Below are 13,449 nucleotides of genomic sequence, written 5' to 3' on the forward strand. Positions count from 1 at the left end.
TACCAGTGATTCTCAGAGTGCTTCAGGATTGCAATCCTTCTAGGGATGCCATAAGACGCCAAACAATGTTGAGACAGTTCAGATCTATATGAACATATATAGCCAGCAATTTTTCCCCCCCGGGGGGGGGGGGGGGGGGGGGGGTTTGTTTTCGCCGACTGCCCCCCCCCCGCGGGGGGGGGGGGGGGGGGCAGGGATTTGACTTGCCTAGCTGTGTTCCAAAGTATTATCAGGCAATATACTATATACCAGGGGCCAAAATAAAAACACGAAGACTTGAATATTTTGTTCTTAAACAGCATTTCCTGTTCTTTTAAAAACTCTCAGTTTTTATTACTGAAATTTGAAATTTAATTTACAGTAACAGTGGCATAATGGAAAAAAGCAAACACACTCAGGGTAATTGAAGCAGCAGTTTAAATGCTGACTTGTTGGGTTTTTTTTTAAAGACAAAGACATGAACTATATAAAAGGACCAAAATAATTTTGTGGGGGCGGGGTTGCCAGGAGAGGGAAGAGACCTTCGAAAAGAACTGTTAATTGAAGAGAAAATCTCTAATAATTTATTGACCTTCAGTTTCACATTGTGAAAAAGATGAAATTTTACAAAACCTTAAGATGTAGTAGCACACAAAGAGACAGAACATGGACATTTTATTTCACTTGTACAGTTTTCTTTTAGTACGTGAACCACATCTTCAATAGCCAGGCAAGGCATGTTATTCAGCTCTAATCACTCTTATTCAGACAGGTGTCAGGCCTAGAGAAAAGGGTCTACACAATTATACCCGAAGTGGAAGGCTGTCCTTTGTTATAGGTTTCTACAGCAACCAGCCCACAAAATAAGAAGAACCTTCTTGTCTTATGCCAAGGTTTTTGTGCGCACTCTGCTGTGAATTGCATTTGCTTCAAAGTGTGGGGTGTTTTGCAGGACGAGAATGGTCAAGTAGTAAGCCAGAATTCCCACATCAATTCAAAGAGCAGGAGCCCAGAATATTCCCTGCAGAGCCTGAGGCCCACCCTGACTTCAACTTCCTTCAGCCTACACACAGGAATTAATCGAAGACTTGAAAGCAGACCACAACTTTGAAAACAGCTGCAGAAAATTCATCCCACTTTCGGAAGTTATATGGTGTTACAAAACAGATTTGTGTCACAAGCTAAATATATGGTACAGCTTCAAGACAGAACTCTATCCAGTTCAATGAAGAAAACAGCTCCTGGTCTTATAAACCTATATTAAAGTGGTCACACTGGGCTCAGTGCTTCACTGCCTTGTAACTTGTTATCGCTAACCCTTACGCAAATTAGATGTAAAACACAGCTATCCTAATTTTACTGTATGTTGCACTCATTCAATTTGCACCTGTGTGAATAACTACAAGATGAAAGGGTAACTCATGCCTATACAGGGTTGTATTGCTATTGTTTTACACAATCTAGAGGACAGGGATTTTTATTTTATTTTTTTTTCAACAGGGCAATCAAATCTAGGGAACTTGTTTAATGAAACTTGGGAGTCCTGATCGCCTCTTATTGGAGCTCACCCTTAAAAAGTTTTCCAGTGCCTTGGTCAATTAAGTAGTGTTATTTCTTAGCACTTGGGGAATTATCTAAACCCCTCTTCTATGAAATAAGAGAATAATGAAGTAAAGCAATTCTAAGGCAAAATAGAGGCATTTTAAGGGTGATGATCACTGTAAATGTTTTCAGATGGCAAGCTTTCAAGAATACAATCTCCACACAAAGAAATGCAAACATCAATATTGTAACTAGTTTAGTTTTAGCATGCATCCATGCAGCTTTAAAAAAAAAAAGTTTTGTTTGTTTGTTTTTTTACTTGTATCAAAGCATACCACAACCATGATGCCAACTTTAACAGTTTTATGTTGGGTTCTACAAACATGGGGGGGGGGGGGGGAAATCCAACATTTTTTTCATAATGAAGTCTGAGAAAGAAAGCACCTATAAAACATAAGCATCTGCTATCAAGAAAAGAGTGGGTTTGTACTTGATTCAAGACTCGACTGAGTATATCAAAATTGGTATGATTAAGTTTTGGTTTATCAAGTTCATATTTGACGCTTGAGTATCCAAGTATTTGAATACTTACCTAGCTATGTAAAAAAAGAAAAAGAAAAAAAAAAAAGAAAGGTGCAGCGGCTTGAGGGTTACTTCAGAACATATTCAAAGGATGAAAATATCAAAATTAACAATTTTACTACACCCTTTAGACCTCTGAAAGCATGCAGCATACAATGTACTTCAATCCACAGAGATGAACCAACCTAATCAGTGCAATGGGTTTTTTTAATAGTACTAATCTATCTTGGTTATTTCTTTATGTCCTTGAATCAGTAAGACTCCACTTGTTCAGGTATATGTGGCCATGGTAAACATTCCATAGTTTCAACCAATAAATAAATAAATAAATAACTTTGGACAATGCCTTTACTGGGGGCTCCATATGCAGAAACTAATCCACAGTATTTTCTATTTAAATCAGGAGGCTGCACAAAAAAGAAAGCTGTAAAAGATTTTGGCTATTCCAGATTAGAAATTCAAAGACATGACCAGGCAAATGAAATGTAGCAGGGACACTATCTACAAGATACACCACATGTAACCTGGGGAGTTGGTGGCCTGAGAAAGTGACCTCCATGGCTTCTTCCTTTACTATGCGTGTAATTTAAGATCCTGCCTTGTAATCCTTCCATTTCCGACTGAGGAAGCCATCCCCTCCCCCCTGCCCTACCCCTAACCCCCAACTGTTACTCAACAGTTTCTTTTTTTGTGCAGCAGAGCAAGTCAGAGATCACAAAATGTGCAAAACGTACAACTATTCACAGAAGCCCTTACAACATGAAGACAAACTGCAGGCATTGTTTCAGCATGCAAGCACTGAACAATAAATAGCTACATCTACAACAAGTAACATAACAGGAATGGAACAGTAAAGTCACTGATAAATACAGGGAAGGAAGGGGGAAAATTACAAATAATTTGGGGTTTTCATCACTTGTTCCCCACTGTTGCAAAAGTTCACACACACACGCACCAACATACACACACAGATTGTGCTGTTCCTTATCAGATAAAAGGTCACTAACTGCAGATAGGACAATACAATAAACTAATCTAATGGATGCTTCAGGCACCACCTATAAACAAGCTCATTTCCTATAGCAGAATTCTGCAGCAATACAGATTTATCTTCATACACAGCGACATCTCACTGTTTCAGACCTGGCCTGCAGCTGGTGCTGACACTTCAAACTGTCACAAAGAGAGGTGACAACCATTTCAAAACTTCACACACAAACAGTGGAGTCCATGGAAATTGAGAATTGTGTGTTGCACAGTTATGAAAAGTTCTTTTTCCTCTTTAAATGACTGATCAACGTTGGCATTTATCCACAATTGCTAGCATAGGGACCAGGTCACAGGTTTATTCATTCATATTTATACCATGTGCTGATGCAGTGGACATTTTTTCCTCTTATTCCTTCATGTATAGGTCAGATAATTTACAAGGTGCAGATGATTTTCTTCAAACTCAAGAGACACTGAACAATTTTTCTTCATAAAAACCATTTCTCCACAGCTGAGGTTCCAGTTGTCTTCTCCAAATAATGGAGTAAACTGAAAACAGAGAGGGGTGGGGTGGGGAAGGAAAGGCTTAAAGACTTTTGTTGAGATTAATTACACCATAAGGATTTTGTTAGATGTCAAAAGAAAAACAAAGAGCCAGGCTCAAGATACAGACTCTGCTGATGGAATTTGGTGTGTCTGTATAATCACCAGCTACTGATAGTAAATAAGCCACCCACACAATTATTTAGGATCAAATTCTGCCTCCCTTATTCACATGGCCCTACTTTTACACAGTGACTCCAATGGAAACTATTCATAGAGTAGTTTTATGTACATATAGTCCTTTTAAATTTTCAAAAAGTTAAGCTGTTTGGGCCAAATCGGTCTTTTTGCTGGATTTTGAAACAATGTTTTTAAGCAAAGAAAAAACAGTACAATAGGCTTGAGCTCAAAAACCAAAAAAAACCCCAAACCACAAAGAAAAAAACCCAGCCACTGCATGAAATTTCTCTCTCTTATGGAACAACCTCATAGAATAGTGAGCACAACCGGTTTGTTTTAATCATGGGCCAAATCAAACCAGATCAGAGACAAGTAAAAGTGAGCCTGAGGTGAGAGGAAAAGGTAAAGGTAATCTCCCACCAATGCTCTCTCTTGTTCACCATGGAGAACTCTAAACTGAATTCACTCATAGTGTAGAAAGTGAACATATCCATCTACTACTTTAAAAAAAAAATCTGTGCTTTTCATTATAGCAATTTTTTTTAAATATACATCAGCCTGCCTTCTTTACACATGACAACACATTGTGCCTCGCCAAATTCACAATGGAATTCTAAACAATTGATAATTCCATGTAAATGATAGACCTTAGATGATGAGATTTCACTTTTGTATTTCATTCTGAGCCAGTCAGACTCAGACTCATTATTAGTAATGGCTTTTGTTAGCACTGCTGTGATTTAGAGGACATGTTCTGTTGTCAGAAGCAAATACCAAAAAAACTCCAGTGAAGTTAATCTGAATGTACACATACATACATACATAAGAGCAGCACATGGCCATATATCATCAGTGCTGCAATGCCTTAAAAAACAGCAGAGCACTCTCACAGGAAACACTTCAGCCTTGGCTTGAAACCTCTTTGCTCTTGTGAATGTAAGACAGACCTGCATCATTATTTCCAACTTTTTTTTTTTTTGTAGTTTCTTATTGCTGATTAGCATCTTGTGGACTTTCTTCAGACTAGTGTGTCATTTTTCCCCTGGCATGTATATAGACATTGAAGCCAAAATATAGTGTTTCCTGTCATGAGATGAAGCCTAAAAAAAAAAATGTAGACTCTTTAAAAAAGTACAACTAAGCGCCCCAAGCCTGAGAAAAAAACAAAAGCAGACTAAAGTCTTCCTAAGAGCTGTCAGGCTGGGGCCACACAGCACCACGAAAACAGAGGGTAATCAGAAGTAATTTCCTTTCTGTCCCTCCCACCCACTGACAGAACAGCAGGAGTCAGTAAAAATCTACTGGCTGGATGCTCACGCAACACTAGAGGGATTTCAGTTTATGGCTGCATTCCTCCAGTTATCTTCCATGTTAGTAAAGCCAAATTAATGACCTCTAACAGAATATTGCAAAGCAAATGAAAGAGTTTGGTGCCATTATAATGCTGAATGCTATTTTTTGGAATAAACTGCTCTTTGTCTTGTATGCTGTAAGCTTTAGAACAATTAAGTCAATCTTAGAAGAATAAGTCAATATTTTTCTTGGCACAGATCTGAGCCCGGGCATTTGTTACAACTGTTCTGATAACAGCTGAAATAAGTAATAATAGAAACTTGCTGAATGGTCTGGATTTGATGACTTGTTCAGTTTTTCATCTAGCAAGGAAGTTGTCTCTAAAAACCTAACCTTCTATTTGCTCTGTTTTTGAGTTATTGGGAATATGCACTTAATCTCTAACACCCAGGATATGGCTAGTTACGAGTGTTTGCTAGTGTCAGGTAGAATCCAGAACCCTGTATTCACAGGGGAGAGAGAAAGTTAGACATGCCACAGGTGGTTATTCAACTTATTCTTTAAAGATATATAATTAAAAATATGACACCACTACATTTCCTACTAGATTGCAGCTCAGAGCCGCTCTTCTGCAGGTGCCAAATTTTGCCGTCCTTATTTTAAGTCAAATTTCAATACTAGTTATGAGGCCAGCACTACAAAACTTACTCAAAACAGAGACATTAATACTTCTAGCTACTCAGGTATTTTAGTGGTTTTTCTAAAGATAAAAAGACAGAGCCATAAAACCATCAAACAAGGTAGGCCAAATTTACACTTGGTTATGAGAAGATTTGTATTGAAGTCTTATTTGGTGTAAGCTCAAACCAATACGCATAACTAGAACAGTTTGAGCCAAGCAATTATTTCAGACAGCAGCATTAACCTTATTGGCACTCTCTCTAGTCAGATGTATAACTAACTTTAATCTGAAAAGAAAACATGCAAGCCAGACCTAACAGATCAGATTCTATCTTGCTTTAAGCAGGTTTATGTCACTAACTTCAAAAGGTGTTTCAGGTAGGTGAATTTAGTCCTTACATGTACATTGATAATAAAGCAGTTGCAACTTTTTAAAAATCACCATCCTTTAATAAACACCTGTGCTTCTCCAGGTCATGATCAAAGGATTAAAAGTGGATATTCGGATACACACGACTGGTCAGTCCACATAAGTAAATCAGGAAAATATGACCTATCCCTAGTAATAATTAAGATGTGAATTATTAAACTGTATTTTCCAATTAGCATCAGACCTAATGGAAATAACATGTTCAACATCTAAACTGTGGGGCAAGGTGATCCAGTGGAGAGAGCTTGGTAGTGAGTGTCAAAGACCCAGGTTCCATTCTTGACTTTGTTACAAACCTGAATATGGCTTTGGAACAGTCATCCCATATTTGAATACCATAGTTGCCCTGACTATAAAACAGGATTAATAGCACTTACCCTCCTTTTAGCATTACAGGTGAAGCTATGCACTAAGTTTTATCATAGGTGTATTCAGATACTATCATTTCTTACCTGATCATCTTTACTTGCAGCATACACATAATTAGGAGGGGAGATGTTTCCACGTGCTGACAAATGCTGTGGGAATTAATGAGTAGGGCACAGTGGTTATGCTGTTCCACACATCTAGTGTGGGATCATAGCAGTCTAAAGTTTTGCATCTTTGAATCCCAAAGTAGCCTCCAACAACATACAATTTGTTTCCAGATGCTACTGCATGGCAGCTCATTCTCTTAGCTGTCACATCTCCCACCTTGGTCCACTGGTATGTTTCACTGTTGAATTTATAAGCTGAGCATGCAGAGAATTCAGTATCTCCACCCATAATAAAAATCTGGTTGCCCAAAACAGCTGCAGCTGTATAGCGCCAGGGCTGAGGGCAGGTGGCTGGCACTGTCCATCTGTTTTCACACTGATCATAACATTGAACTTTGGGCAGTTTGTCATGGCTAACGCTGGTACCACCAAAAGCAAAAAGCTTAAGTTTTGCACTGACTACAGCTGCATTGCTCACTCCTTCTCGAAGAGGGGCAACCATTGTCCATTTGTTGGTCACAGGGTCATACTGCTCTACTTGCTTTAAGGATACTGAGGGGGAAGCAGGAAGACAACCAGTTGCTGCTGTATGTCCTCCAACAACATATAAACAATGTTTGAGTTCAGCTGAACCATGGCCAAATCTAGCTACCAGCATGGGAGCAGCCTTGGACCACTCCTCATGAAGAGTGTCATATACCCACACATCTTTAGAGACTCCATTTTCTGATCCCCGGCCCCCAGTGATATACACTTTGCAGCCAATAGCGCAAGCACTGAACTCCTTCCGTGGACTTGGAATGTCAGCCTTTGGAATAATCTCCTTTGCCTTTTGGTCCACCAGATATAGCTTATCACACATAAAGGTCTGGCCCCCCAGAAGAAAGAGTGAATGGCCAGTTTTACGAGGTCTGGCACACAGACTGGTAACCACGCCATCATTCTGCAAGATCTTTAGCTTGCATCTTATAGATTCTTCTACTAACTCTTTGCTTTTCCTTTGCTTTGTGATAAGCTCTTCCATGGCTACATTCTCCATGAGGTATATGGCTGGCAAGAGAGCCAGTCTCACAGTCTGCAACAGTTCAGGTAGATAACAGTGGCGTTTATTCAGGTCATAGTTAACCCAGTTCATGGCCGACTCATACACTAGTCTTTCATCTTCAGTTTCTAGTTCTTCACTGGATAGGAGCTGCACAACCATGTCTTTTGGCAGCTGGAGAAAATCTTCACTTTTACTGATGGTTTGAAAGTTACTAAGGCACATCCTCCAAGAGAGTTCATAAAGTTTGGTGCACTGATGAGCATCAGACAGCAGCAGCATGCCAAGGCAATTGGTAGGGTGAAGGTTCTTCTCCAGAAACTCTGCACAAGCATCTCGGATATCCTGGAATTCTAACATGTCTCCAGCCTCCAGCAGGGACTCTGCATTCTCTTCATTGATGATAACTCTAGAGGAGTATGCATAGTCCAGCAGAAGTTCTAAGACTTCTGGGTGAATAGAATTATGGAAATTGACTTCACTAGCCTGGCTCTCTTTAAGTCCTCCACTGAACATTGCTTCAAAGTAACGGCTGCAAGCAGCTAGAACAGCTCTGTGGCATGGGAATGACCTGTTCCCAGCATGAAGAAGCACATCAGTAAAAAGACGCTGTTGGCGCAGAAGGTTCAGGTGGGTAAGGACACTATCAGCATATGATGACTTGTGGAATAAGTATATGTTTATGGAGCCAGTGCTGGCCCTAGATTTACGATTCTCATGCATGCTGACTGACATTTTCTTCCACACCTACAAATAAAAGAAAAATTAAAGAAGATTAAAAGACTCTCATGACAACTGTTTTATAATGCTTTTTTAATTGAAAATTGAATTAAAGGCATCCCTGACAGTGACAGTAAGCAGGGAAAAAATATTCTGAAGTTCATCTTCAGAGTGGCCAAAGAACTACATATATTTCAGTGTGTATCTATTTTCTTCTGATGACTTTCTTAAAAGGACATGCTCCAAAATTATTGCCCAAGGAGCAGGTTTATCTTGGGAAACCTGATCTCCAACCTTAGTGATGGTACAGTACAAAAGCAAGTCAGAGGGAAAAAAAGGAAACCAGAGCTCATTTTCTCACCCCTCCTCATAGCAGACCTGCTGATTCATTATACTTATACAAACACACACATGCAAGCTTGAAACATTCTCCGGCTTTGAATCATAACAGGAAGAGCTACCAGACAGGATACCTTGTGGAATGTAAGAGAACTGCATGGAAAACAAGACCCAACTAATTCCAATAAGATGCCTTTCTTTGGTAGAAGGATTGTTCTGTAGGCAACAGCAGGGAACAGGATAAGTAAAATAGAAACAGATAACACAACAAAGACTTTTTTATATGACCAAAGCTTTATTAAAATGTTATAGCCAAGACTTACAGAGATCCATGTCTTCCACATCTCCAGCAGCAGCCTGCTATTGGCTGGTCTCAAAATTTTACATTGCAGTCTCAGCAGGGTAACTTAATTCTGTGCTGAAAACAATGGATCACTGCTTTTCTGCAATACCCTAAGTTAGACTCCCAGAGTGCACAGGGTTTTTCAAGGGTGCTGGGAAGGGGGAGAAAAGGGAAGAAGAATGGGGCAGGAGAACATGTTTAAAATATTTGGTGGTGTACCCTTGTTCCCAACCATTTCAAACTCAAGGCACCCTTTTATAGGCCTCCCTCAGCAAGTGTCAACTCTTAGCTTCCACTCATTTCATTTTTTGAGTGCAGATATATAACAGCAATTCTTCTGTTGTAGTCAATTCAGAAAGACCACAACCATGTCTGAATGTTTTTAACACTATGGATTCCCATTTCAAATTTCGGGGTCTATCTTGTGAATCATGCTTGCACACCTAACAGTGCTAACGTTGCGTGGCACCCTGCAGTACCCCTGGTAGAGAATCGTTACTCTAGCTTGGGCTAAGAGAGAAATTCAGCCAAACTGATGATAGATACAGGGATAGGCATGTGGACTATCTTAGAGAGGACCTGGCATGTGGATTTACAGTTTCGTACCTCTCGTGACCAAAAACATCCCTTTCTACATGTGAAGCACAGAGGCTACTGCAATACATGGATTGTAACATACCCCTCAGAGGAGGGGTTTTATTTCTTACAGTCCCATTTTGTATATTTATTACATTACAATTGCATATATTACATGGCAATTGTATACAGTCAAAGGAGAAAGCAGGGAGGATGCCAGCCTCCCCTAATAGCACTGAAATTCCCTGCACAAAACCGCCCCAACTGTGATTTGGGGCAGGAGATAAAGTAGGTTTTGATATCTGCTGCAAGATACGTGGACTCTGACCACCTGTGGAGGTCTTTATACAGATATTTCTCTCTCTCCTATAGTCTGGAACATTATCTTTCTCTGAACATGAATTAGCAGCATAGAAATATACAGTCCTGCTCCCACACTTCGTTCTTTCCAGAGGAAAAGCTGTAGCTGATTTCCTCAGAGCAGCATCTTAATAAGTAGATTGTGTAGGGGTTTTAGGGGTCTGAATAACTTGAGATGTATGTCACCCTAATTAAAACAAAGAATAAACAGTACCTTTTCACAAAAGCTGTAGTTTTCACAGAATTCATATAATAAAACCCACATTAGAATAAGAAATGCTTTGTGTTTAAACTTTGAAGGAAACAGCAGCATTTAATGATGTTATATTCATGTGGGAAATGACAGGCTTAAACACCCACTCACAGACTGCAACATGGCATATATCCTCTACCATACTTCAGGGAAGCAGTGGTATTACACAGCCACAGACGACAACAAGCACGTGCCTTTCACTTCACAGTCATGAGAGATAGTTAGTCATGAAGTCAGGCTGAAGGCAGGGCAGAATAGCATCTTAGAAACTAACTCACTCAAGAACGCATAAGCTTTCATAAGCAACAGCCTCCTTTATCGTTATGGTAAAACATGCCAAACAATGCTGTGACCTACTTCCTTTAACTGGGAACATAACTATTATTAGGAAGTTATCAAGGGAGAAGTATGGAAAGTACATAATGTTTGTACTTATCAAATACGATCCAAAGCCTCCTGAAATCAATGGGAGTCTTTCCTGTTACTTCAATAAGGCTTAAAATCAGATCCTCTGTGCTGTGCAATTGCTTGGAAAACATGTTTTGAACAATGCATGTTGAAACAATGCTGTGTGTTCACTGCTGTGCCTTTAAGTATAGCTCTGGACAAGTGCAGAACTCAAGTACGCTTTTAAAATATGTACAACTCACACAGCGTACTTGAATTTCCTTTTAAAGATAATTGCATTACTTGACTACTCAATGTTCGGGTGACATTCAAGCATCCAAAACACCAGGTTTAGACTTAAATTTACCCATTTAGTCAATTGCCAAAAGGAATTATAGTGACCATATGCCTCAAATTACAGGTCTTTGTAGCTAAAGGACCACAGAGTCATGGGTCCAAATATTAGTCCACCAACAGTTTATATGCAGAGGTGGGAAGATCAACTCTCACTTGGCAAGCACCTAGAGGTAAAACCTTACCGGGAATGTAATGAAAGTTTTGATTCAATATACTTTCTGTGTTTGTGCCTGAAAGCTTGCAAAGAACAATTTTTCCAACTATTTAGTTGGTCTAATAAAAAGATATCACATTTACCCAAAGAACCTTGTCTGTCTATGATTCAACATACAGCATTCAGTACGTCTGTCTAGACTGCTCTGGTTCATGTTTGGGTCCCAAGCCTTGAAGAATGCTTCTGCAGGGGTGTAAAAAAAAAAAAATCAATGGAAGAAAATGAAGGTATACAGGAACCCCACAAGCACTCAGAGCATCTTGTGTAACTGGTGGTAAGGGCCAGGTCCTACAAGGATAGATCCCTGATCCCATGTGCATTTCTCATTAAAACCAAATTAATGGGACTCTGCAGCAATTGAAGGTTAGATCTCTGTGGCAAGTTCTTTGTGGCTGGACTACCCCTCTGTGTACTAAAGGAACTACAATTATAGGGTTCAAAATTAAGTGCTTATGGCAGTTGCAATGACAGGGGAAGAAAATATCAAAAGGCTGCAAATAAAAGAGGTCTGATCCTGTCCACCTCTGTAAGTTGTAGCTGCACAGCATAATTTAGCATAAGGCCAGCATACACGACCCTCTGTCTGAAGCTAGTGGACAGCAGATCATATGCATAGGTGTGCGACAGAGGTGGGAAGTGCAGATCACTGCAGGTTGCCAAAGCCTGCCTGCAGCTCTAGTAACAAATGCTATCAGTTGAAAGAATGATACAATCCACTGGGGGGGGAAAAAAACCCTAAATAAGGAATTCAGAATTTCACCTCATTTCTGCTTTCAAAGTGATATCCTAAAATATAGATCCGGTCTTTCAATGACCAAATGTCATTCCTGGAATATTTTGACCACTGCATTTATTGCAATAAAATTATGATAAAATTGTCTTTACAGAAGAATCTGAGGTACGTCGAGTCACATGCAGAACAGAACAAAGACAAATATCTACTTCTCCTGCATGCTTCACCAAAGGTTTTACGTACACTCTACATAAAGGTAGTGCACCTAACCATTAAAAAGCAATGTTTTTGTAAGCAAGTCTGGTTTGCAATTTTTTATGCTGTTTGGACCCAAATATTACAAGAGTATTAAAAGTGGTCAGCCGACTCCTTTGATTTCTTCATTTGTTGATAGATATTATGCAAGCCTCACATATTTCAGAAGAGGTAATTTACATAGTCACTAAGCAAATGTTAGTCTTGAAAAAAAAGAGTCAAGTCCCTTCAGGCAAGTTTTTCTTAGAAATAACAACATCTGTATGTACAAGACAAGCAGTCAGTAAACTACAGAATATACACATTTTCCACAGATCAGTAAGAAAGGCTGAACCAAGGGATCTTATCATTATTAATGATACTACTATTACAAATACCAGCTACCTGTCACAGCAATATCAGATCTGATAGCCTAGGTAATTTAAGATGAAACAATAAACCCCATGCCCTACTTAATAGCTTTGGATTCTGCAGGTCTCAGCTCAGGCAATTAAAAAACAAATGTTTTCAACTATTTCCATATTAATGATGGGCCGGACAGAATTTCCTCTTTAAACACTGTCATCTCACATCATTTCTCCAGGGTGGATGAACTACCCACAGGTGTACTGCAACTGCTCTCTTTCTGTTGCTAATTCTTCAGTGATGCTGAGGTTATTCAGAGCCAAATCCTGCTCGTGCTTACATCCCTCCCAGTTTTGCCCTCATTGCACAGGAGCTGCACAAGGTGAGAATTAGGACACAGTTTCTGTTAAATCTGCCCTTTACAGTTCCCCAACAAGAGATTGAAAGTCATGGCTAAAGTGACCGTGCAACACCAACACACCGGTTGAGGTCCGCCGGACATGGTGCCACAGTTATTATCCAGTCTCCTCTCCAATACTGGACCCAAGGAGGGATCTCTCTCTCTCTCTCTCTCCTTCCAACATGCAGAAGGAAGAGCTTACAAAAAAAAAAATCATCAATCAACTAACATGACTTAGGTGATCCCCTCCTCCCCCCCCCAGTCACTAGAGAAGTAGGAAGAAGCCACGTTTCCGCTGGAGACACGAACCCCCCGGCCCCCAGCCAGTCCCGCAGGTGTGCGGGTCTCGCCAGCAGCCCCAGCTTCCCCTGCTCGAGGGGCGCGATGCTCCGCGCGGGGGATCGCTGGAGCGAGCGCGGAGCAGGCGGC

General features: G+C 40.0%; 1 protein-coding gene across 6 annotated transcripts; it reads right to left on the minus strand.

The window, feature by feature from the left end:
- Positions 1–293: 293 nt before the first annotated feature.
- Positions 294–13,249, minus strand: ENC1 (ectodermal-neural cortex 1). Of its 6 annotated transcripts, none has more exons than XM_025216634.1 (4): positions 12,846–13,243; positions 11,371–11,470; positions 6,673–8,485; positions 294–3,642 (listed from the first exon to the last, which is right to left on the minus strand). In XM_025216634.1, exon 3 carries the CDS (start codon positions 8,471–8,473, stop codon positions 6,704–6,706), a length of 1,770 nt encoding a protein of 589 aa, XP_025072419.1. In that variant the 5' UTR covers positions 8,474–8,485; positions 11,371–11,470; positions 12,846–13,243; the 3' UTR covers positions 294–3,642; positions 6,673–6,703. The 6 variants fall into 6 exon arrangements, with proteins under 6 accessions (XP_025072419.1, XP_025072418.1, XP_006034681.1 ...); XM_025216633.1 differs by having other exon boundaries at positions 11,371–12,993; positions 13,102–13,164; XM_006034619.3 differs by lacking the exon at positions 11,371–11,470 and having other exon boundaries at positions 13,102–13,249.
- Positions 13,250–13,449: the final 200 nt, after the last annotated feature.

Source organism: Alligator sinensis, unplaced genomic scaffold (assembly GCF_000455745.1).
Source record: "Alligator sinensis unplaced genomic scaffold, ASM45574v1 scaffold290_1, whole genome shotgun sequence".
In the NCBI taxonomy this organism is placed as follows: Eukaryota; Metazoa; Chordata; order Crocodylia; family Alligatoridae; genus Alligator; species Alligator sinensis.